Source organism: Capricornis sumatraensis, chromosome 3 (assembly GCF_032405125.1).
Source record: "Capricornis sumatraensis isolate serow.1 chromosome 3, serow.2, whole genome shotgun sequence".
Taxonomy (NCBI): domain Eukaryota; kingdom Metazoa; phylum Chordata; class Mammalia; order Artiodactyla; family Bovidae; genus Capricornis; species Capricornis sumatraensis.
The window spans coordinates 5,325,014-5,350,260 of record NC_091071.1 but is presented as its reverse complement, the minus strand read 5'-3'; the positions used below and the strand labels follow the sequence as shown (position 1 = coordinate 5,350,260).

The following is a 25,247-nucleotide window of genomic DNA, read 5'->3' as shown; positions in this document are numbered from 1 at the left end:
CTCTTTTTATTGAAAACACTTGTCCAAAAAAATCACTCAGAAAGCTCAGGAAGAATTCGAAAAATGTTTAACAAATATCAAACGCACGCAGGATAGAAGCACTGTGAGTAGGGGGAAGGGAGGGGTTGACTTGATGCTCAAGAGCCTCATCAGAAGCGGCAGAGACTGGTGGAGACTGAAGAGCCGCCCACACTGGCACGTGTGCACTCACACCGCTTGGCGAAGGGCAGGGCACAGACTGTCTGGGTCTAGATAATGGTTTCTTCCTTCAGCAGCGTCTCCTTCTGCGTGGAGCTCAGTTCTCCTCCCAGACTATCCAGGTTTTCCAGGTACGAGATCTCTTGGGTGTCCTCAGTACTCTGGGAAATGGGCAACAAATGGCATCTAGGGCAGGCTATTTCTTGGATGAGGCAGATGGTACCTGGGTCACAGCAAAAGTTTGAATCAGAAGAGAGAAAGTGTATCAAGCTCAGTGCCCCGGAGGTTGGAAATTCCCTCCTCTGACCTGATTCCTCTGGTCTGCACCTGCCCTCCAATTTAGAGTTTTACAGAAACAGAAGGCAAAACAGTACATTGACGGACAAAGCATACAAATAGATGGATAAACTCAAGGAACCATGGCCAGTGCTGGAAGTCATCTGGGCAATTGTCTAACCATTAATAGGTAAGAAAACCAGGTTTCAGAGAGGAAGGTCAAACACAAAGTCCAGGCCTATTCATGCCCAACCCATTCAAAATTCTCAGTAAGTTTTGAATCTTACTGGAAGGAAGGGAGAGTGAATATTAAGGAACAAATGGAGATATCCTGACTGGATAAGAAATGCTGCATTATGGCTAAGACTGAGATAAAACACAACCTCTATTTTCAGCTCTACAGTCAACAAGATACTCTCCCACTAAACAAAACTTCTAAATATTTCTTCAAAAACCTATTTATAAATATATCATCAAGCTGGCATCAGAGTAAGACTGAAAACCAAAGCCAAAACCATAATGATTTCAGGAATCTAGAGGGTTAAGCAAACACACAATTAGTCTTCACCTTGGAGACATCTATTCAACCCAGGTGACCCTGAGTTTCCATTCAGTTGGCCATTCAGGACACAGAATATAAAAGGAAAGCCCAGGTCCTGTGTGCAATGAGGGGATCTAGTAAGAGTCAGCCACATGAAACCGGAACTTCAAAGTTGCCTTCATGGACTCAGAATTCACAAGCACAGGCTAGTTAGTATGCGGATCTGCAGCTGGACTCGTAGCACCTAAGTTTTTTGACTGGGATCCTAGGGTAGTCGTTGTGCACCCAGGCACCAGGCAGAAGCAAATGTAAATCCTTTTTTAAGGAAACACTTTAAATACAAGCCTCAAAGATCTTCCAAAAAAAAAATTTCAAGGAAAATGAGTTCACAGTCAAAACCCACAGAACACAGGAAGGAACAAGGCACCACAAGCAAGAGCTTGTAGAAACAGGGGCAAGTAATTCAACTTTAAAACTTATAAGACACAGAATATAAAATAAGTATGTTTAACATGTATAATAAAAATATATTTAGAGAACAGATTTAAAACATAAGGAAAAAGTATAAAATGAGATTTACAGGAAAATACAACGTCTAGTTATAACATAGATTAATTGAAATAAAAATTTAAAGGCTAGGTTAAATAGATCAGACACAGCTAAAAAGTGAATGGATGAAACTGAAGATGTAGCTAGATACATTATTCAGAATGCAGCCCAGAAAGACAAAGACAGAAAATATGAAAGAGAAACTGACAGACATGCAGGACAGAGTATTAAGGTCTAACAGAAATCTTCCTGGGGTTCCACAAAAGACAAAAAGAGAAAAAAAAAAGATATTAGGGAGGAGATAAAAAATGTTCTAGAAATACCACTGCTCAGCTTCAGTTCATGCACCAAATTGTATACGTTAAAATAATGCATGGATGAAAGAAGTAATAAGGGGAACAAGAAAATATTTGAAGTTGAACAACAAAAAATATTACACATCAAAATGAGAGCTATAAATAAAGATGCAATTCTTAGATGGGGATTAACGCTTTAAATGTCTACTTAGAAAAGAAGAAATAATTCATGAGCTTAGATCCCGATTTAGAAAGTTGACAAAGGGACAGAAGAATAAACACACAAAAAAATTAAGTAGTGGGGAGGGAAGTTCAAAATAAGAGGCAAAAAGCAATTATGTAGAAAACAAACAAGGTTTGTTTTAAGAAAGCTAAAAAGCTGATTCTTTGAAAAAAACTAAAACAACTGATAAACCCTTGACAAACTTAGTAATGAAAAAATGGAAAAATCAGGTATGAAAAAGCACACTACAGATGCAGAACAAAATTTTTAAAATATTTTTGTCAGTAAAATTTAAAACTTAGATAAAATGTATAAAGAAATATATAACTTGGCAAAACTGACTCAAGAATAAAATACCTGAATAGTCATGTAATCATTAAAGAAACTGAATCATTAACTTAAAAATTCTCCCATAGAAAAATACCATGCTCCTTCTACTGGAAAGCTTAGTTACACAATTAAATACTCAAGGTAGTAAAAATAAATGAAGCTTAGTTCCTCATATTAATATGGAGGAATCTCGAGATTTTACCTACTTGATCAAACATAGCAAATTCCAAAAGAAAAAATAGAGTATCATAATACTCATACAACATATCAAAGTATGCAAAACTAAATAATACACTGTTTAAGGATATATAACCATGTAGTAAACATAACTGGCATGAATTTCAGAATTATTGATTCCTCAGGATAGAGAAGAAGGTGAGAGAAGGAAGAGCCACAAGGTGGGGGGGGGGGGAGTGGGGAACTTCAAAGATACTTAATATTCTAACATATTTCATTAATTTTAACAAGCCCATTTTTTCCACATTTTAACATCTTGAAATAAAGATGTGCCCTACAAGCTATGAGCACCTTAGAATTATATTTGGCATCAGTCTTTTCTTTCTCAGTGGTACATAAAATAAGGGTGTATCCACTCCAGTACTCTTGCCTGGAAAATCCCATGGACAGAGGAGCCTGGTAGGCTGCACTCCATGGGGTTGCTAAGAGTCGGACATGACTGAGTGACTTCACTTTCACTTTTCACTTTTATGCATTGGAGAAGGAAATGGCAACCCACTCCAGTGTTCTTGCCTGGAGAATCCCAGGGACGGAGAGCCTGGTGGGCTGCCGTCTGTGGGGTCACACAGAGTCAGACACGACTGAAGCAGCTTAGCAGCAGCAGCAGCAGCAGCAACTTCTAAACAATGGATTTGACAAAATATGGCTAGTTCTTAAATATATGGTGGAAATATGGGTGTACAGTTTATAATTACTTATATCTTACAGATATACCCTTTGTTATATATTCAATGTATAATAAAATTGAGTCTAAATAGGTTATGATCGTGGGTCAGGTTAATATTGTGGGAAGAGGATGAGGAGTAGGGACAATTAGGATCAGATGGGATGAAGAACTTAGATGATGATGGCAAGTAAAGAAAAAGGGATTCAAATGAGGAATAAGATCACAGATTTCAAGCTAGAGAGATAGGGGTAGAAAGCCTTAGGAACCAGGATGGTGTAAGGGAGCACATGAAATGTGCAAGTTTGGCTCTAAAGTCAAGGAAGACGGGAATGGGGAGGGTGAGGGTGGAGGACAGAGTTGAGGCAGGCCCTAGAGCAGTGCCGTCCAGCAGAACCTTCTGCATCCGCATTGCCCAATGTGGAAGCCACTGAGCACATAACAATGTGGTTTTTGAATATGTGAGGTGTAGCTAGTGTGACCAAGGAACTCAGTTTCTAACTTTATTTCACGTTAATTAATTAAAGTTACATAGGCACATGTGGGGGCTTCCCTGGTAAAGAACTTGCCTGCAATGCAGGAGACCCAGGTTCGATTCCTAGGTGGGGAAGATCTGGCAAAGGAAATGGCAACCCGCGCCAGTATCCTTGTCTGGCAAAACCCATGGACAGAGGAGCCTGGTGGGCTACGGTCCATGGGGTCGCAAAGAGTCGGACATGACTGAGTGACTAAACAGCAGCAACAGCCACATGTGACTAGGGTTTTGAGCAGCACAGCTCTAGGGCACCCATAGCTCCTGAATCCAGACAGAGCGCGGGGAGAGGGCACCAGGCCCAAATCACTCACCAGCCACCATGAACAGAAGGATACTGAAGCCCAGGACGTAGTAAGGCCACTGTATGGAGAACTGTGGGGGGCTGGGCTTCATCCGCAGACTCTGGATCTCCAGGGCGTGCAGCAACAAGGCCAGGGAGGCGCAAGCCCCTGCGGGATCACAGGCAGGCCCCCTTGGTCTCCTCCTGCCCCTGCTCCAGCCTTCCAGCACCTGCGTGAGGCTCCTTTCTCCTGCCCGGGCCCCTTCCGCTTTCAGAACCAACAGCCTCCACCCCACACAGCTGTCTCACCCTCCTTTCTAACTCTTTGCAAAGCCCGTGTGCCTTGCCTCTCAGAAACCCCTTTCCTGGGTACCCTCTGTGCCTGTGCCTTGGGCTGACTCCAGATGGGCCCCAGGCATGACACTCCCACTGTGAGCGTTCCACCTCCTCCATCTGATGGGAGCTTCCCAGGGCAGGGCCTGGGTCAGCCTATTAAAATTAAAAGGTTCTAGAGGGCAGAGATGGTCTCTTCCATTCATTCATCCAAGAAACATTTGTATTTGGTTTATAGTCTATATTTCAATTATATTAGAACTCTGTACTAGGTCCCAGGACAGCTGCTAGGATACAGATGATGGGAAAGACCCCCAGAGAGATGTTGCCAAGCCAAGGTGACGAGGGCTGTGCCCTCTGGAAGTGCAGTTAGGAGGAGCCCCAAGAAGGGGACGGCTGTGCCCTAGGCAACTTCACAGAGATGGAAACAGAGGAGAGGGGCCCTAGAAAGTCCCTCTCCTGACCTCAGAGACCCTCCCCAAGGCTGGGGCCCACCTGCTGCTCCCCACCTGTGAGGAAACTGATGAAGGCTGACACAAAATTGTGCTTCCGGGTCCTCGGAAAGAGCTGGGATGCAAAGGACACCATGATGAAAGTGGTGAGGAAAGACAAGACAACAGCGGACAGCAGGGAGACTCGGCTGAGGATGACGTAAACTGCAGGGGAGGGCAGGAGGGAGAGCGGGCTGGGCCCCGGCACTCAGCCCAGAGGGTGGAGCCCGGCCAGCCTCGGGTCCCCAAGCGTGGCCTGGGGCCAAAGTGCCGACCGCCCATGGGTAGAGCGCACAGCTGCCTATTTTCATCTAACCCCCAGAGACTGAGAGAAAATGTCCTTTCAGGCATGTTCAATTCTGTTCTATCTGCCCCCACCAGTCCTCTGTCACCCCCCAAACCCCAAGCTGGCCCCGCTTCCCTCTCCCCGATCCCCGCCTTCAGCCCTCCATACTGGATAAGGGTCGAGGCTTCCAGCACTTGATATGGAAGCAGTTCTCAAATAGGCCACTGAAGAACACTTCCTGGGATTCCTCGTTCACCAGCCGCACCCAGAAGGGGAAGATGGAGACCAGCAGGATAAGCAGGTAGCCCAGAGAAGTCAAGGCAGGGGCTATGGCCCAGGTGAAGCCCTTCACATCTCTGTCCTCTATCGTCAGCATCACCTGGGGAGGAACAGTGAGGGAGCCCCACGCTGCACCAGGTGATGGAGATGGTGCCCGCGGACATGTCAGCAGACGTGGGGCTCAGGAAATGTTTGCTTTGCTTTGATTAACCTTCCATACCTCTTCAGCTGGCCTAACCAACACAGAAAACCTTTTCTCTCACTAACTCACTGGGTAATCTTGAGTGTGTGGGGTCCCTTCTTTGAGCCTCCATTTCCACCTTGGTAAAACTTCCACCTCTCCCAGCTCTAAAGTTCTAACTTTTCAGTTCTGTTTTAAGAGCCCCCCGCCCCACCCCACCCCACCCTCACCCCCTCACCCCCCGCCCACAACTGGCCACAGAGCCTCTCCAGTCAGCTGTTAGCTACTGTCCGCCCTTGGAGATTTCAGAATGAGGACCAAGCAGATATTAAAACCAGGGCCTGGAGTGCCTTTACTTAGGGACTGGCCCTCTTGCCTCAGGACCTGGGGTTTAGATGGACAGGGGTCCACCTGGTCCTCTGCTGAAAAATGAGCAGAAAATACGCACACAGAAACTTTTAAAAATAGTTTTAGAGTTTCAGAGACCCTCCTGAAGCCCTAGGCTCCCTCTAGGCCTGGAGGTTGAGCCCCTCAGTTAAGGATCCCACATAACTCCTCCATCACCACCAGCTGTCATCAAGGATGTCTTCCTAGAAGGAACACCTGTGATATGGAAGGTAAACACTGGCTGGAACTGGCTCTGGAAGCCGTGACTGTGTCCCAGTTTTACCACTTGCTGGCTGGGTAACCTCGGGGAACTCACTAAAACTCTCAGGACCTTGGGTTCCCCATTTGGAAAAGAGAGGAGATAACACTTGCCCATTGAGGTTCTTGGGTGGACCAAGTAACACGCTGCAAACAAAGCGTCACACACAGTGCTTAGGGCCCAGGTGGTTGATTAAGGATTCACCTAGTCAGCCTCCTCTCTGCCTTCACCAAGCCTGGCAGCCCTGAGGAATGAGGTGGAGAGGGCCAAGGAGGAGGAGGAGAGGAGGGTCGTTGGAAGCCTGGGTGCAGCAGCGAGGGTGGGCCCTATCCAGATGGCCCCCGATGACCACAGCCATGTGGCAGTGCAGGAAGGTGGCATCCGGAGGTCAGAGGGACAGGACAAGGGAGATGGGGGCACCCCGAGACAACAGCCCTTGTTTCTGCTGCCTCAGCAGACTGTGCCTGGCAGCGCCAAGCTTCCAAGCTGCACACAGCAAGTGAGGGGCTTCCCTTTCCTCTCAGCCCCCGAGATCATCTGATCACAACAGAAGAACCAGCCGGAAGGCAGAGGAAATCCACTGCTTATAGAAGAGTTAACAACTGCTCCTCTTTGACGGCTGTCAGAGCGCTTGGGAAATTTCTAAAGCGCTCTCTCCTCTTTCTGTTGTTCCCCAATTTTTCTTCTTCCCACCTAAAAAATTTATCCTGCCTTCTCTGCAAAGCTACCCTTTTGAGATCTCTCCACCCTCCGGGCAGTACTGATGAATCACCCCAACTTCAGGGCCTTGGTTTCCTTCACTCTAAGCGGATGAAGTCACTGGACCAGAGCGAGTTGAGTCCTGGCTCTAAAGCTCTCCAACTAGGAGTCATGGCCGCATCTTGATCCCGTCCTCTGCAGGGAATGGAGTACCCTGGACATTTTCAATTGATGCTCTGAGTCCCTTCCTGTCCCCAACCCCCACCCCTCTGCACCTCAACTTGTCTAAACTGACCTCAGTGTCCCCCCCATTTCAATCACCTGCTCCATCACCCACACTCTAGTCTGGAGTTCATGCTGCCTTCTCTGTTTCTCCCACACTTTCACCTCATCAACCATCCTCACCTTCTCAAGTTTTCTTTCATAAAGTCTCTAAAGCACCCACCCTCCTGCCCCCACACCCGCCATGACTCTCTCCATTCCTGGAACACCACAGTCACCCCAAGCATCTCCAGTCTGGGTTTCTTCCCTGAGGGCAGGTCTCTTCCCCTTTAAGCCTTTTAAATCCCACATCTTCTGCAAACCTCTACTCTCTGGACTCTCCCAGCCACCAGTCTTTATCCATTCACTCCACAAAAACGAACTGCGTACTTACTGGGCGCCCCATGCCCAGCCTAGGCCAATGGGGAGAATCAAGGATGAAAAAAGACAGGAACTCTCAAGCTCTGGGTAACTACTGGGGAGAAGAGACACATAAACTTGTCAGGCAGTACAGTGCTTTCCCCTCCTCGCCTGAGGTGACTCTGAGCTAGCCCCTGGCCCTCCCCAGCTGCTCTCCAGAGAGGAGGACCCTCCGGGCCTTTCTCCAGGGATAAGCCAGCCTCTGCATGGAGGCGCCCTCAGTGCTGGCTCTGGACAACTGGGCACCAGGGACATAAGCCAGACTCAAAGGACCACGGACAAGTTACTATAAAGGGGGATTTGCAGATCCTTTTGTACTGATGAAGAAACATCTGGAAAGGAGAACAGACTGGTCCAGGATGCCACAGTCAGTCAGAGTGGACACAGGGACCACAACCCTGAACGGCCACCCCATCTCCTCACCTCTTCACCAGTCACCACTAGCCAGCAGCTGGGTTTGGGATTCCCAAAAGTAGAGGAGAGGGAAACAGAATGAGAGGGGAGAGGGTTGCCAACTTTTACTTTGCCAAGAACATTCAAAACAAAATGAACTTACTATCATCTACTCTCACTGACGTTTCAATTATTTTGAAAAGGGCCAATGACTGGAAGAGCTGCGTGCCCACCGCGCCTTGGTCCCGCTGGCAGAGTCTGTCTCCCTGCGCTCCGGCGCCCAGCGCTGGAGCAGCCCTGTCACCGGCCCAGGTGCAGCGCAGCCCAGATAAGTGTATCCCGGGCTGGAACCAGGAAGGGAACTGTCTGGGCCCCCGGGAGCCTCACTCTCCACTTGTCCCACCAGCCAGTAATTTGAGGTCACTTGGACTGAAAGTGACTTAGGCTGGGTGAGGGGTTCCTTCCCACTGACGACCCTCCTCGGTCCTTAGTGGCCCCAAAGCCCTAGTGACATTATCCAGACCCATAGATGGGTCCTGACCTGGCCATTGGGCCCCAGATCCAGCCCCACGGCTCCCAACAGAAGGGTAATATTTGGCCTGGGGGGCCTCCTTCACACCCTCCCCCTCCCAACCAGAGGCTCCACCTCCACTCGCCCCTCCCCGCCGGTCTCCAGTCCCTACACCCGCCCAAGCTGCTGGCACAGCCCTTTGGCCAGTGGTCAAGACCCTCCTTTGCTCCCCACCCGCCTCAGGCCAGCGAGGGGATGCTCAGTCTCCCCACGGAGCCCATCGAGCCGGAGCCCTCGGGGCCCTATGGCTGGGGGAAACTGGCCTCTCGGGCGGTTACGGTCCAGGCCTTGCTCACCGGTACGCAGAATGGGCTGGGGGTGGGTGCACCCTGAAGTCCACCGGATTCGAATGCCAGCTCTGCCATCACCAGCAGGGTGCCCTTGGGGAAGTTATTTCTTCTTCCTGGGCATCAGTTTCCTCATCTGTGAAAAAGGCATGATCATAGTGACTTCTCCAGCAGGCTGGCTGGGAGGGCCTGGGAGGTGCGCTGCGGACCTCGCGCTCACCCCCCATCCCCCCATTCCCAGTCTTTCCCTCACCCTTGCCCTGCGCATGCGCTCAGGCACACCCCCACCCCCAAACCCTCCCTGGCCGGCACAGTCCTCTGCCCTCCGCTAAAATGGCTGTCTACACCTCTCCCAAGGCGGGCTGGTTTTAAACTTAGGCTCTTCCAAGAGAGGCACTTTAGCTCCTAGCCCAGGTGGTTGAGCTGGGGGGCTGGTTTGTGTGGCAAGAGGGGCCACATTTGGAGCTGGGTGAGTCACCAGCTCCCCGTCCTTTGAGACTAAGCTCACCAAGGAGAGGCATTTATAACTTATAAGATTTTTAAGAACCAGGACCATGTCTGGCACCTCCACACACCTCTCCACTAGCAGGAACATATTCAAAGACAACAGGAAAGGATGAGAGCTGATGAACCATTAATTTATTGAATCACCTAACATGTGAGAGGTGATTATCTATCATGTGAAAGAGGGCTTCCCTGGTGGTTCATATGGTAAAGAATCTGCCTGCAAAGCAGGAGACCCAGGTTTGATCCTTGGGTGGGGAAGATCCCTTGGAGAAGGAAATGGCACTCCAGTATTCTTGTCTGGGGAACCCCATGGACAGATGATCCTGGCGGGCTACAGTCCATGGGGTTGCAGTCAGGTATGACTGAATCGACTAATATACATCATGTGAAAGGCTCATTGTATAATCAGTATTCTACCTGTCATAAGGTTCAGACCCCAATTTGTAAGGCCTCAGGCAAGACAGGTCTTTCTTGACTTAGGTGGGGCAAGGCAGAGTACAGTTGGGAAGGCCTGGAGCCAGGCCAGGGAGACCTCTCTGCCCTGCTCTCAGAGATGGCTTTTGATCCCTCCATCCCAGAGGTTATCCTTCTCCAGGTGGCAGGGGAAATAGTCAACTTCCAGACTCACAGCCTTACTTTTACTCACCCTCAGGAAAAAGAATGTTTTCTTCACCCTATACCCACCCCTACTTGGTTCCCAGTTCCCCAGGGATTCTGACTGGCTCAGCTCTGGTCACAAGCTCATTCTACTCCACTGAAAAAGATGCGTCAGCTGTGCCCCACAGAGGCCAAGCAGAATCATCAAAGAAGCTGAAGGTTTTGAGGAAGGAGGCAGATGAGACCCCCAGGGTAAAGCGATTAGTGACTCATTCCTAATAAACAGAAACTCCAAGACAAGAATAGCAGGATATGTAAGGGAGGAAGCTGGGCCCTGCTCAGATGACACATTTCTTTTCTTGCAGTCAGAAGATCTCCCCGACCACGCATGCACAGAAAAGGATCCTTGGAGGCCACAGGGAAGTGATGCCAAGGGATGTTCCCTACCCATATGCCTTTTCAGTAAAATCCATCTTGGCTAAGAGATGCGTGTGCACACACAAGAGGATCCTGAGATGTACCAAATATGGACCAGGCAAATCAAAATGATTGGCCAAAGGAAAACCAGAAGAAATGCCCCATAAAAGTAATTCAAACTGCCACAAGAGGGGCCACTCAATGACTCTCTCTCTCTCCCTGAGTCTATCAACACGTACTGTATTTTTCCCCCCTTTAATACTTTGTTTCACTATTTTCTGTCTTTGTGGGAATTCTTTTCTGCAAAACCAAAGGGTCAGGGCCCTTGTCACTGATCACTGGTCTAGTGGCTAGGATCTGGTACTACCGCAATCTCTGGCTGGGAACCGAAGCCTCGCTCCAAGCAGTTGCAGGCCAAGGCCACTAGAGATCATATCAGACCACTTATCTGGAGCAGCCAAAGAACGTTCTATAAAGAAAGAGGGATGGTGTTCTCAGAAGAACAGAGAAATTATGGCAGACTGTAACAGCATCTTCATACGCACCCTGTCACACTTTTAAATGTCATTATACAGCAAATCCAAATCACTGGTATGATTATGCCCAGGCTACCTGGGCTTCCCTGATGGCTCAGAGGGTAAAGCATCTGCCTGCAATGCGGGAGACCTGGGTTCAATCCCTGGGTCAGGAAGATCCCCTGGAGAAGGAAATGACAACAAACTCCAGTATTCTTGCCTGGAGAATCCCATGGACGGAGGAGCCTGGTAGGCTACAGTCCACAGGGTCGCAAAGAGTCGGACACAACTGAGAGACTTCACTCACTCACAGATGGAAAAACTGAGCCCCTGGTTAAGAACATGTCCAAACTATCACATGAATGGTTGCTAAAAAATCATGGGCGATTACTAAAAACATTAGGCTGTGGAGGAATAGATTCTTCACATGGTGCTAGAGCTTATCCTCCTCACAAATACTAATTGCAAAAGAAACACGTATCTTTATACAGAAGAGATCTGGCGGTCACTCCCTTAAGCCAGTAAACAAACAGTATTACTTGGGGTAGAATAATCTCATGTCACGTGCCTCTTGAGGTGACAGCAGTATGAAGGAGGCATCACCTGAGAGGTGCTCTTGCCAGAAGTAGATCATCAGGCCTCTAGACCTCAATCCAGTTGAGAGAAAATACAGGGGATAAGGAGGAAGCTAAACGCCACCTCACGGAAACAAGGAAATCAATTTCATGGAAAGTTATAAAAAATAACTGTTCTTGACTCCTCCAGAAGTCAGTCATTAAAAAAAAAGGTGGGACTCTTCTAGATTAAAAGAATCTAAAGAGATATAAAGCCAAATGTAATGTGACTCTTGATTTTTTTTTTTTTCTGATTTGAAATAAGCTAGCTATAAAACACATTCTTGGGACAACCAAGGAAAATCTAAATACAGACTACATTTTAGATGGTATTATGGAATTTAATTCTTTCTTAGGTATGTTAATAGTCTTGTGATTACGTACAAGAATGATCACTTAGAAAAAGCATGCCATAGTATTGGGTTGGCCACAAAGTTCGTTCAGATTTTACTGTTACAGGAAAATTTGAACAAACTTGTGGCCAACCTAATACTCAGGGTGAAGCTTACTTTCAAATGATTCAGGGGGAAAAAGGCACATAAATAGAAAGCAAATATGGAAAAATGGTAATACTGTTTAAGTGGAGGATATATAGGGTGTTCATTAGTCTACTCTTTCACGTTTTCTGTATGTAAATCAGATAAAAAGTCAGAAAAAACAGAGACCTTGTCTGAGAACACACACAGCCAGAACCTGGACCTGGGTTTATCATTCAGCCACTCAACACAAGTGCCTTCTCTAGTGACAGATTTCAGGTGAGGTGCACACAGTCCCTGCCCTCACCAAGCTTGCAACTAGCACAAACAGATAAATCATTTTTTAAAAGTGTGATCAGTGCACAAAGAAGTAGAGCAAGCTGTGGGAAATGCAGAGTGAGAACAATTCAGTCCAAGGGAAGACATGCCCTTCTAGACAGAATCTTATGCCCAAACAGGGATTGCAATGTGCAAAGGTTTTTACCTGCTCTCCAGCAAGAACTATTGTATGTTGTACTTTGTATATATGCACCATTGTGCACAAACAGGACAAAAGTCTGACTTACCTTTATGATGGATGTTTTCTAGTCAATTCTAGTTCTGCCTTTGTTCTTTTTACCCTTTGCTGGTCGCAACTCATTACAGTAAGTTAATTTTGTGGCCCCACCCCCGCCCGAGTGGCTCTTAACCTACATTTGAAAAATACTGAGTCCCAATGAATTTCAGAATGTCTGGCAGAAGGGGTGGCCACAGAGGGCTGGAGAAGTCAGTGGGCAGAGCTGGGATGAGAAGGGTCTTGTTGATTTCAACCTGAGGGCTGTGATGGGCTTTTGTGGGGATGAAAGCAGTCACTTCTGGGTGCCACTGCAGAAATTTGTCTTCCTCCTCCTCCTATCTCCCTTTGCCCGAAGACTCTTTTTACCTCTTCAACCACAGCACAGGAAATGCCTCTCTGCGGGGGGCCCAAGGCTGTATTCAAGGTATGGCTTGGGACTGCCAACCCAGCCCCTCCCACGATCAGAAATTGAGAAAGTGTATATAAGTATCAGAAATTTAGGAGGTGTATTTAAGTGTCGTCTCCTCAGGAAGCATTTTCGTGTTCTCCCAGGTCTAGAGTAGAGGGGACAGACAAGGGAGGAGGGAACTGTCTGCTGGAAAAGTCGGTGGAGAGCCTGTGAGCTGGAGCTAGAACCTTTAGAGTTCTGACTCCCCTGGGTTCTATGCTTCCCTGGTCCCATGCTCTAAAGGGAAAACCCAAGTTACCCAAATTGAAGTTTTACTGCATATAACACAACCAGAACCTATCAATAAGCAGGCTCATAGGGGCCCCACCCAATAGCTGGTTCCACTCCCAGTGCAAAGGTCCCTCCCACCACTCCTTCCATCTAACCTGGGTCAAAAAACTTAGGGCTAAAGAAAAGCGTCCAATGGATTCACTAGCTAAGCCACTGGCAACCTGGATATAATCAGCTTCGATGGAGCAGAAGCAGTGCCCTGTGCTAAGTGAATGACAGTTACAAAGATAACAGCAACTGGTGAAAGAAAAATTTAAGGGTATGAGAGCAAAGCATGTGTATGACTAGAATTCAATCAGAGAAGGAAAACCATGATGAGACACACACACACACACACACACACACACACACGGCCCAATAAAGGCGAAGAAGAATCCAGGGGAAGGCAGACTAGTTTCAGGCCCAGCCCCAGTGAGCTGAGTCAACAGATCAACAACAATATCACATGTGAGCTACAAAATCACTGCTGCCTCTCTTCTGCTCGCTAACTCTCCCAAGAATCTCCCTTAGAGCCCAGACAGACTGAAAAACAGAAGAAAGGGGAAGCCTGACACATGCAGTTCAGTCTACTGGATTCTACACATAGCAAAGCCCATGACATGGGATACTGAGAAATTATTTGGCTTAGAAAACTGGCCCATTTATTTAAAGCTTCTATAACATATAAAACAAAGAGATTCAGTAGTCTGCAGGATACTGAGGAACAAAAATGGTGGCCCTAGAAAACCCAAGAGCCACTTCCATGTACAGTGACAACCAACAGGACAGGTGAGGTAGAAGGAAACTACTGGTTTCAAAGGTCATCCTGCTGTTTTCCTGATCCATGAGTCTGAACCCCCCTGATGTGTTCTTCCCTGGAGTGGACCTAACTCATCCTGTTTTCAGAGGATGACTGTAGAGATTTGAAAAACAAACCATAGAATCTCCCTCTGATGTAGATCCTCAAGATCAAATAAAAAGTAGTGCAAATTAAAGGTTCCATTTCAGTCACCCCCACTATGGCGTCACTCTACCCCTTTCACGCCCCTTTCCGACAAACCGCAAGGCTCTCCCCATACCCACCATTCCCCCAACATGAACTGACCAATGGTGAGTAAGGCGGGAACTCTACCTAAAGGTTCTCATGCACTGAATGCATAAAAGATTTTTCAACTGTGTGGATTCTCAGGTCTTAATAAGAGGTGAACTATGACTGAAGACAGTCTACATTCTCTACAGACAAAGGTTTCCTCCCCAGTGCAAGTTCTCTGACGTTGGAGCCGAACTCTGACCAAAGGCTTTACCACCTTCACTTCATTTAAGGTTTCTCTCTTGTATGGGTTCCCAGGTGATGAATAAGGTATGAACTGTGCTTGAAGGATTTCCCACATTCTTTATGTTTGGAAGATTTTACTCCACTGTGAGTCTTCTGGTGCTGAATGAGGTAGGAGTTGCAACTAAAGGCCTTCCCACATTCACTGCACTCATACGGTCTTTCTCCAGTGTGAATTCTGTGATGTTTGAAAAAGAGTGAACTCCTACTGAAAGATTTCCCACACTCATTACAGCCATAAGGAGTCTCTCCTGTATGGACCCTCTGATGTTCAACAAGGTGTGAGTTCCGACTGTAAGCTTTCCCACAGTCACTGCACTTGTAGGGTCTCTCTTTGGTGTGAACTCGCTGATGTTCTGTTAGATGTGAGCTCTGGCTGAAGGCCTTCCCACATTCGGTACATTCATAGGGTTTCTCCCTAGAGTGGATTCTCTGATGTCGGAGGAGACTTGAACTCCGGCCAAAGGCTTTTCCACACTCGTTACACAGGTAAGGCATCTCTCCTGTGTGGGTGACCTGATGCTGGATGAGGTGTGAGCTGCGCCGGAAGGCCCTCCCACACTCATCACATTCATAGCGTTTCTCCTCAGTATGAATTCTTTGATGCTGAGACAGATTTGAACTATGGCCAAAGGCTTTTCCACATTCACGACACTTGTAAGGCTTCTCTTGTGTATGGATTTTCTTATGCTGAATAAGGTATGCATTCCGCCTGAATAATTTCCCACAAACATTGCACATTTGAGATTTCTCTTCAATAAGAACATATGACTGCCGGATGAAGTCTGACATATTACTGAAGTTTCGTCCATATTCATAGGGTCCCTCATGTTTGTTTTGTTCACATTCATCTCCTTCATGTAGTCGTGTCCCTACTTCAAGAGTTTTCTGCTTTATAATTAATTGATCCTCAGTCCAGGTCTCACCATCTGACAGAAAATACAAAAAAGGTATATGTAACAGTAAAAACTCCTGGTGGGAAACAGAATGATTAAAGTATTCCAGGGTATTTGGTTCAAAAAAGTATGAAAAATGGCCTTGAAATACAGGGGGAAAATGGACACAAGCTGAGCAGATTTGGAGAAAGTGGTAAGTAAACCAAAGTGAGGATTTATATATGAAGTACCTAATTAGACAAGTACACTGGAATTAGCAGAATAGGAAAACGGAGTTTGAGGAAAGTGAGATTTTCAGAACACAGGAAGGGTGATGCTGGGGGTTCTGAATGGAGAGAGGCAGGGACTGAGCAGATAAATCAAAGAGAACTTCACGCAAAGGTTCTGTCCACATGGTATCCTGGCCACGTGGATTGTCACCATAGTAACAGGAAATACTCCCCATAACCAGAGGCCAGCACCTTCCTCATTCCTGCTGTCTGTCTCCATAGACAAACACTCACATGCTCACTCACAAACGCAACATAATCAGACCTTAGAGGAACCTTGTTAGAAATGGTGCCAACTGAGAGGATTTGATAAAGAGAGGGGGAGAATAGGAGGAAATGCTTAAAATATGAAGCATGGGATAGCAAGAAGTATTTCCATTATCTATTTCAGCTCTATTCCATATCTCTTTCATATATATTTCTAAGAGAACCAACAAGAACCAACTCTGTGCCCTAGTATCTAGTTGTATCTAAAGGAGACAATGGAAAAAATCTGTTTACTATAATACATTTCTCCTCTTAAGTTTTACTTATTAAATATGACTTATTGAAGTGTATTATGTTACAGAAAGAAGGCCCTCTGCTTAGAGTAGTCTTCCTGGAAGAAGGAGGTGCTGAGGAATATCCAATGTAGTATCATTTCCATCAGCAATCAAAGTAAAACACACGCAGCCCAGATTTTAGTAGGGAATGGTCATTGTCTTTAAGGAATTTAGTAATTATCTGCTATCAGAGAACCGTATTTATATTTGTTCTCCACCTCCAGATATGTCCTCTTCTATACATTCCATTGGGATATTGGTTTTAAAATTTTTTGCGTGCATGATGGGAACTTTTAAGATCTACTCTATAAGCAACTCTCAAATACACAACATGGTATTACTAACTGTAGTCACCATGTTATACCTTAGCTTCCTGGGACTTACTTACCTTATAGCTGTAAGTTTGTACTTTTGATGCCCTTCATCCAGTTCTCCCACTCCCCACACCCCACTTTTGGCAACACCAACGTGTTCTCTGTATGCATGAGTTTGGATTTTTCAGATTCCACACACAAGTGAGGTAATGTCCTTCTCTGACTTATTTCACTTAGCATAATGCCCTCCAGGTCCATCCATGATGTTACAAGGGCATTATTTCCATCTTTCTTATGGCTGGATAATGTTCCACTGTGTATAAAGAGAAAGCACGTTTTCATCCATTCGTCCACTGACAGACACTTAGGTTGTTCCATGTCTTGGCTACTGTAAATAATGCTGCAATGAACTTGGGGGTGCAGATATCTTTTCATGGTAATGATTTCATTTCCTCTGAATAAATACCCAGAAGTAGAATCACTGGATCATATGGTAGTTCTATATTTAATTTTATGAGAAACCTCCATACCATTTTCCATAATGGCTACACCAATTTACATTCCCACCAACAGTACAGGAGGGTTCCCTTTTCACCACATCCTCATCAACACTTGTTATTTCTTGTCTTTTTGATAACAGTTATTCTAACAGGTGGGAGTGGATTGCTGGTTTACTGTTTGTACGTCACCTTGCACATGTGTTTACTTACCTGTTAGACTGCAAGCTCCGAGGAAACAGAGAGAGACTTAGGTTTCTTCTCCATCTTCCTGATCTGGCCTCTGCCTGTTTTTCCAGCCTCATTCTGATCTCCCCACACGAAGCCTCTTTACTATCTGTTGAACCATTCTCGTCACAACATGTGATGGCTGTGACATTTTAGACAAGGTGCCTTTTACTTGGCCCACGTCCAACGTTTGAGAATGTCGACCTCACTGCTCTCAAGCCCTGTTCAACATCACCTCCTCCATGAAGCTGAAGGTGATCCTTGAAATATTCCTCAAGTCACATAACAGTCACTCAGAACATTTTATTGAGCACCAACAACATGCCAGGTACAGTTCCAGACTCTGAGATCTGTCAATAAGCAAAACAAAAAAATCCTCTTCCATTTTACTAAAGGAGATGGACAACAAACTATGTAAATTACATACTGTTAAAAGATTATAAAGATGCTATAAAAACAAAAAACCAAGGAACAAGGATTAGAGTGCCTGGGAGAGTGGGCAAAGGAGATGCAATTTTAAATACCATGATCAAAGGAAGACTAAGAAAACAGCATTTAAGCAAAGACTTGAAGGAGATAAGGATTTCTGAGAAAGAGGATCACAAATAGAAGAAACAGCAACTGCAAAGGCACCGGGTATTCATGAAGGCAAGTGTGACTGGAACAGAATGAGCAAGAGACACAGGAGTGAGAAATGAGGTCAGAGACATAAAAGAGGATTAGAGAACACAGACCACTGTGGCCACAGGTTTGTAAGAGGGTTTTCACTGAGCGAGGTGGGAAGCCACCGAAGGGTTCTGACCAGAGGAGGACAAAATCAGACACTTCAACAGGATCGTGCTGGCTGCCATGCTGAAGAGAGACCATGGGGAGGCACATGTAGAGACAGGACAACCAACCAGGCTGCAGCAACAATCCAGGTGAGAGACGATGGTGACATGAACCAAGATGGTGGCAGAGGCGGCAGTAAGAAGTACTTGGACTCTGGAGAGAAATGCTGACAGTCACATGGATGGGATTCCTGACTGATGGATACGGATATGAAAGAAACAGGAGTTTCCCTCTGGATTGAATAGCTGGAGGGATGGTGTTACCATCTCCTGAGATGGGCAGTATTCGTCAACCAGCTACAGCATCTCCAATAGTTAAAAACGAGATTTCCAAGTGGCAGCTGTCATACCAGTCTCTTGAGATCAACTTGTCCCTAACTGGCACATACACTTCCAGTGTGTAAGTACTTGGTATAATATTCTTCACTTCTCCTGTAGCTTTAACATTTTTCAAAAAAAAAAAAAACGGGAGGAGGCAACAGTGACCAGTGACTCTCTTCTCTGCTCCACATTCACTCAGTAAACAAATACTGTTGCTTCTATGACATACTTCTTGATTTTTTGCCCCTGCCTTCCTATTATCATTGCTAATATGCTCAAGTCAGATTCTAATCACCTCTCACACTAAACAGACCAGAATCTCTTCCTTGATCTGCAAGCTCATCTGCTAGCCTCCTGTTAAGCAAAGTTTATGTGCTTCAATTTCTGCCAAACAAAATCTAAACTCTTTGGCCTGGTGTCCATCTTCCACGATCTTACACCGTTCTGCCTTTACAGTCATCCTTCATCAGTCTACTCTGTGCTCCAATTACTCTGAACTGTTCCCTGAACATTTATCTCCCCCACACAATTCCTTCTCCATTCGACTTTCTACCTCCATCCACTACAGGTGGTTTCACTGCCAAGGGCCCAGATTCAATCCCTGGTCAGGGAACTAAGATCCCACAAGCTGCAAGATGTGACCCAAAACAAGAAAGAAACAGGTGGACAAACAGGAGTAGGAAAGACCCTGAGAAGGCAAGAGGCAGAATCAGGAGAAAATGGTGCTTCCTATACCAAAGAACAGGAGTTTCAAAGAAGAGCAATCATGTCAATAAAAATACTAAGGGGTCAAAAAAAATTAGGGCTGAAGGAAAAAAAGTGTCCAATGGATTCATTCGTTAAGCTACTGGCAACCTGGATATAATCAGTTTTGATGGAGTAAAAGCGGTGCCCTGAGCTAAGTGAATGGCAGTTACAAAGATAACAGCAAGTGGTGAAGGTTTTTTTTTAGAGGTATTAGAGCAAAGGGTCGGACACGACTGAACGACTTCACTTTCACCTTTCACTTTCATGCATTGGAGAAGGAAATGGCAACCCACTCCAGTGTTCTTGCCTGGAGAATCCCAGGGATGGTGGAGCCTGATGGGCTGCTGTCTATGGGGTCGCACAGAGCTGGACACAATTGAAGCGACTTAGCAGTAGCAGCAGCAGAGCAAAGGGAACAAAGGTGATTACACCTCTACTGCCAAGTCAACCACCAAGTCCTACAGGCTTCCATGTAAATGTCTCTAGCATGTGTGTGTTTCCTTCCTGGCAGCCACCTGTCTGTTTCAGGAGCTTGAGGGAGGAGCCTGCCCTGCACTAAGGTGTCATGCATGAGACACTGGGATGTGTGTGGTTTGGGAGGTAGAGGATGTAGGCCACAGTGACGCAGAAAAAGGACACAAAGGCACAATAGCAGGTAAAGCAGAGTGTTTTTGGCATCTCCTTGTGCAGACACACCAGTCTGGCTGAGCCTGTGTGGGGAAACACGGAGACAACGTTTAAAGCTGGGTTCAGATCACGCTGCAGGGGACCCTGAATGCCAGGACCCCAATGCCAGGTTATAGAGAATAGACTGTATACAGGAGGCACTGTGAACTAATATAAATAAATGAGTATTTTAGGACGGTAAATAAGGCACTTGGCCTTAGAAAGGTGACCAATGAGGAGCCTGTGTTAAGAGCCTATCCCTTCTGACCTAAAACCTGATTCCTTTCTTACTCTAAATTCTTTCAAGGCCAAACATATGACTTTCTAAGGCCTCCAGGGCCAATATCCAGTTGACAAGGCTCTCCTCTTGTGAACTTCCACACTGTTTATTATCCCGTAATTTCTCATAGATAACTATTCCAACTCAACTCTAAGCTGGTACAGGGGTTAGGTTTTCTTCCAACTTAGTCTCAGTACCTTATAATAACAATTCAATAAACACTTGAGTTAAAAATTAGCCTAAAACAGAATTAGAGGCAAAACATGTAAAATAGTCTTCCAAACATAACCCTTCTCAAAATCCTTGATGTGGATTATCCAAACCCTTGTCCCTCAATTAAATAATCCAATCCACTTTTTCTCAAAGGCCAAGATACAGCTTCCCAGGTACAGTTTCCCAGTGGCACAGTTGGTAAAGAACCTGCCTGCCAAAGCAAGAGACACAAGAAACCTGGGTTTGATCCCTGGGTCAGGAAGATCCCCTGGAGAAGGAAATGGCAACCCATTCCAGTACTCTTGCCAGGAAAATTCCATGGACAGGAGCCTAGCAGGCTAGTCCATGAGGTCACAAAGAGTCAGACATGACAGCATGCACATGCGCGCACTACACACACACACACACACACACACACACACACACCAGATAATGGGGGGTTAGCAGATTGAAATTTAAATGCTGATGTCTACAGTTTAATCTCATTTTCCGTCAGCAGGTGGCTGGCCTGTCTACTGTACTCCACAGGCAGGGCACCCTCTTGAAGTTTATATCCTGGGTGGAAAACGTATCTTTTCTAATGATGAAAGACAGCTTGCCAAGAGAAGCCCAGTCTTTTCCTGATACTTGGGATATAGGACACACTTGGCTGGGTTCATTCACTTATTCACACAACAGTTTACTTAGCCTCTCAAAGGCCAAGCAAGTTAACAGGTGCGGGAATGACAGATCCGAAAGACTTAGTGCCATGGACAGTGCTGCTGCAGGTCTGCTCCACAGTAAGAGAGGAAATCTTAGTGATGGGCTTCATTTACATGTAACAGAGCTTTAGGTAAAAAAAAAAAAAAAAAAAAATCAGTGTCTCGTACCGGGGTAATTCCAAGTGCACGGTTAAGCACGTCCATCTGATCTGAGGCCTCAATGGAAAGGACAAACTTTAGAAAAAGAAAGCAGCTAGGTCAGCTCCTCACCCTTGGTCTTTCGAGGCTCCTGCTCGGGGGATGGACACGGGGAATCCAGGGACATCTGCTCGGGCGGTTTCTCCATAGACTGGGTCCAAACCCCCGTGCCGCTCCAAGGCCAAGGTCTTCTCTAAAAAGTCTTCAACACCCGACACAGGGGCGGGGCAGCCACTTCAGGACAGAGAGCGAGAGGAGACAGACGTACGGGAAACAGTAGGTGCCGCTTCCCAAGAGGCTCCCCGCCGGGGGTCGGTCGGAGGAGCCCTGTCCTCCCAGCAGGCAGGCTGGGCCCCGACGCGGGGAGCGCCCGGCCGGCAGCACGCCCCACCCCGGTCCCACTGGGGTCCCCCCGGCCCGACCCTCTTCCGCCGCCCCGCGGACAGCCGGCCCGGCCCGGCCCGCCCGAACACTCACGCCCTCAGCTGGCCGAGAGCGGCAGCGTCCGCCACCACGGCCTCCAGGGAGACCGGAAACGCGGGTTCCTCGGCGCGAACTTCCGGGGCCATCTAGGCAACTCGGAGGTCTAATCTCGATCGCGAGTTCCCTAAGGGCCCCCTGCGGGGTTGGGCTCAGAGGCGTCGTGTGAGTGCTTCCTTAGGCTTTTGTCCTCCTTCCCGAGGAGAGATTGAAGGATGGAAGAGATTTCTCTGTTACCCTCATTGCCTAGGTGGACAGGACCTAAATTGGTTGTTTCTTCTTTCTCATTCCCGTGTGCACCCTCCTCCGCTCTGCTCCCCATCACCACACCCCTTCTTTCAGATCACAGGCCACGATGACCCTGCGGGCCTAGACCGGTTATCTACTCCCTCCGTCCAGCCCGTTGTGGCTTCAACACAGCCTTCCTGTTTTGCCTGGAGCACAGGAAGAGGAGGAACACACCAAACGGGTGAAAGAGGAAGAAAAGCCTTAGATACAGGGTCAAGATCCAAACGCCTACTGCACCTGAAATACTGGTTTGCAGAGGTATTATCTCATATGCTGAAGCAGGAAAAAAGGTTAAGGCAATGAGTTGTTCATGCTCAAGGATTCTCCTGGTAAAGTAAAAAACGACAGCTACCAGTTGTGGACCACTGAAACTGACATCCCATTAACCCTCACAACAATCCCATAAAGTTGGTATTTTTTACTATTCTACCTGCCAGAAGCGGCAGTGAGTGAGTGAACTAGAGGCAGGATTCAAACCCTGGCCTGTTCAAACCAGAGCCTGGAGGCCAACCACACTCAGGAAAGAAAAATGAAGGAAGACTGGGGCAGTATTGTAACATGAGAAACTGCTGGAAAGAAAAACTTGTAATTACGCCCGAGTTGTAAAATTTATAAGCATGGATGACATACAAACATAAGAGAGTAACCATTTTCTTAAAGTGAAGTGAATGGGATGAGGCAGCAAAATAATCCAAAAAATATTTTCTCTTTGATTTGTACAGAGCACCATCTATTTGAAACCATTCTTGGATTTATCCACTACAAATTGGCACTTCTCGAGAGCATTTGCCAGCAACTGAATAGCAAGGACATTTGCCATCTGCCAGTGCTGCTGCAGTTGCTGACCTTCGACTTTCCCTGAAGGGAATTCAGGGTGGACAGTGAGGCACTCTACTGGTATAACAGGTCTTTAGACAGATATTTTTAGGAACTGATTTCATGATCCCAATCTCCTCATATCTAGAAAAGCACTAAATCCTTTCATGATATCAGCTCCTCATGACTAGCAGAAACCCTTTTATAAAATGAGTGCTTCATTGCATTGAACTCTCCCTTCAACATTGCATTGAAATCCCCCTGGAGAAGGGAATGGCAACTCACTCCAGTCTTCTTGCCTGGAAAACTCCATGGACAGAGGAGCCTGGGGGACCCCAATCTGTGGGGTCGCAAAGAGTCGGACACGACTGAGCGACTAACACACACTTCACCGAAATCTTATATATTGACCTATCCCCACTGCTGCTTTGGAGCAGTCTCTCAGAGCTATCTGAAGTGATGTCTCCCAGGCTGCAATCAGCATTTTGCCCCAAATAAAACTTAACTCGCAACGCTTATGATGTACATCTTTTTAATCGACAGATTTAACACTGGCTCCTTCATGCACTCAAATCTTGAAAGGAGTGTAAGACATAATGCCATATGATACAAATGTTAGAGACACATCACTGTTTGCAGACTCTAGCAGGAATTGCCTGTTAGAAGGCATGTCCTACCACATACAGCCCACAGTGCCTAATGATTCCTCTAGTTATATTTAAGTTATCCGAAGCTGAGCGCTGAAGAATTGATGCTTTTGAACTGTGGTGTTGGAGAAGACTCTTGAAAGTCCCTTGGACACCAAGGAGATCCAACAGTCCATCCTAAAGAAAATCAGTCCTGAATATTCATTGGAAGGACTGATGCTGAAGCTGAAACTCCAATACTTTGGCCACCTGATGCGAAGAAGTGACTCACTAGAAAAAACCCTGATGCTGGAAAAGATTGAAGGTGGGAGAAGGGGACAATAGAGGATGAGATGGTTGGATGGCATCACCGATTCAATGGACATGAGTTTGAGTAAGCTCCAGGAGTTGGTGATGGACAGGAAAGCCTGGCGTCCTGCAGTCCACAGGTCGTAAAGTCGGACACAACTCAGCAACTGAGCTGAACTGAAATGAAACTCAGGGTGTCCCTCACTGGACAATGCTAGTCCTGCACTGGAAAATACTTGCTCATTCTCTCGTTTTTAGATTTTATGCTAAGTATCTCTAATATGGTGGTTTTGATACTATTATTTACACTAATAACTTTTGGGCTCTTACTATACGACCAGTAGCTTTTACATTATCTCATTTAATGTTCATGCTACTATTCACATTGTATAGCCAAAACTAGGAAGGCTAGGGAAAATGTCCAAAGTCATAGCTAATAAAGTTCAAACATAGGTATGCCTAATTCCAAACTCATTGCTTTGACTAATCTTTTTTACTCAATGGATTAATTCATTTGATTAGGTTAACTGTATCCATTGGCTGGCACTAAACATACTGTCTGGCAACTATATGACTGAATGAATGAAAGGACATACCAGGTTAAACTTCTCAATGTGAGAAATTCCAGTTTCTGAGATAACCCTCTAGGGGCATCCTTTGAACTTCATTCTTAAATTCTCATGTGCTATCTCCTAGGATGAGGCATTCTCCGAACTCATTTATTACTGCCTTGAAAATGCCACTCGTTCCTCTGTGGGACTTCTGACATACTTTTGCCTTACAACACTTGTGCTCTCCATCTTTCCAGTCTCCCTCTATCTACTCTTGCTCAAGCGGAAAACCTAGGACTCAAACTTGATGTTCCCATTGCCCACCCACTTTGCTCCACCACTGAATATAACCAGAGGTGGTAAACAAACTTTGGTAAGGATATGTATCCATCAGTAAGTTCTAGTTAGCAGAAAAAAGTGAGTGCATTTGGGGCACAAAGAAGTGTAAATATTAACCTACCGATGGCAGTGGGGATGTCTTAGCAGGAGATGGGAATTTGGGAGATCTAACCCATGGCCTGACATTGTCAAAACTCTAAACCTGCTTTAATGACTGGGAGTGGGTGGGAGGGGGACGGTTCTACCTAGCTTTCAGAAGATACTGGGATATTTATTTTCTCCCAGCTTCCTGGAGCTCTGGGAGCATTTAGGATCAGCTGAAAACTGATGGTGAATTAAGTATGTAACAGGGAATGAAGAGCTATCAAAGAAAATGTCTCTCTCCAAGTTCTGAGAGATGTCAGACACCAACATGAAGATGATGGAA

At 46.3% G+C, this 25,247-nt stretch overlaps 3 protein-coding genes across 7 annotated transcripts in view; 1 reads left to right on the top strand and 2 right to left on the bottom strand.

The window, feature by feature from the left end:
* ZNF3 (zinc finger protein 3) overlaps window positions 1-25,247 on the top strand; it is a 527,297-nt gene that overhangs the window by 458,334 nt on the left and 43,716 nt on the right. The window lies entirely within an intron of this gene.
* Window positions 114-21,629, bottom strand: TMEM225B (transmembrane protein 225B). Of its 5 annotated transcripts, XM_068968878.1 has the most exons (7): window positions 8,986-9,008; window positions 8,149-8,176; window positions 7,700-7,777; window positions 5,408-5,618; window positions 4,972-5,118; window positions 4,161-4,298; window positions 114-421 (listed from the first exon to the last, which is right to left on the bottom strand). In XM_068968878.1, the coding sequence occupies exons 3-7, from the start codon at window positions 7,709-7,711 to the stop codon at window positions 249-251; spliced, it is 681 nt and encodes a 226-aa protein (XP_068824979.1). In that variant the 5' UTR covers window positions 7,712-7,777; window positions 8,149-8,176; window positions 8,986-9,008; the 3' UTR covers window positions 114-248. The 5 variants fall into 5 exon arrangements, with proteins under 5 accessions (XP_068824979.1, XP_068824976.1, XP_068824977.1 ...); XM_068968875.1 differs by lacking the exons at window positions 7,700-7,777; window positions 8,149-8,176 and adding an exon at window positions 21,484-21,629 and having other exon boundaries at window positions 8,986-9,112; XM_068968876.1 differs by lacking the exons at window positions 7,700-7,777; window positions 8,149-8,176 and adding an exon at window positions 14,509-14,683 and having other exon boundaries at window positions 8,986-9,112.
* LOC138076621 (zinc finger protein 135-like) lies at window positions 14,695-21,590 on the bottom strand. Its single transcript, XM_068968871.1, has 2 exons — window positions 21,484-21,590; window positions 14,695-15,638 (listed from the first exon to the last, which is right to left on the bottom strand). Exons 1-2 carry the CDS (start codon window positions 21,557-21,559, stop codon window positions 14,695-14,697), a joined length of 1,020 nt encoding a protein of 339 aa, XP_068824972.1. The 5' UTR covers window positions 21,560-21,590.

Bases quoted from the DNA above. Each gene is read 5' to 3' on its own strand.
- LOC138076621 (XM_068968871.1), bottom strand. From the start codon at position 21,559: ATGGAGAAACCGCCCGAGCAGATGTCCCTGGATTCCCCGTGTCCATCC. The intron at 15,639-21,483 runs GTGAGGAGCTGA...ATTTTCTGTCAG, and splicing joins GGAGCCTCGAAAGACCAAGG to ATGGTGAGACCTGGACTGAG.
- TMEM225B (XM_068968875.1), bottom strand. From the start codon at position 9,054: ATGGCAGAGCTGGCATTCGAATCCGGTGGACTTCAGGGTGCACCCACC. The intron at 4,299-4,971 runs GTGGGGAGCAGC...GTGATCCCGCAG, and splicing joins CTTCATCAGTTTCCTCACAG to GGGCTTGCGCCTCCCTGGCC. The intron at 422-4,160 runs GTGAGTGATTTG...GCTGTGACCCAG, and splicing joins CCTTCTGTTCATGGTGGCTG to GTACCATCTGCCTCATCCAA.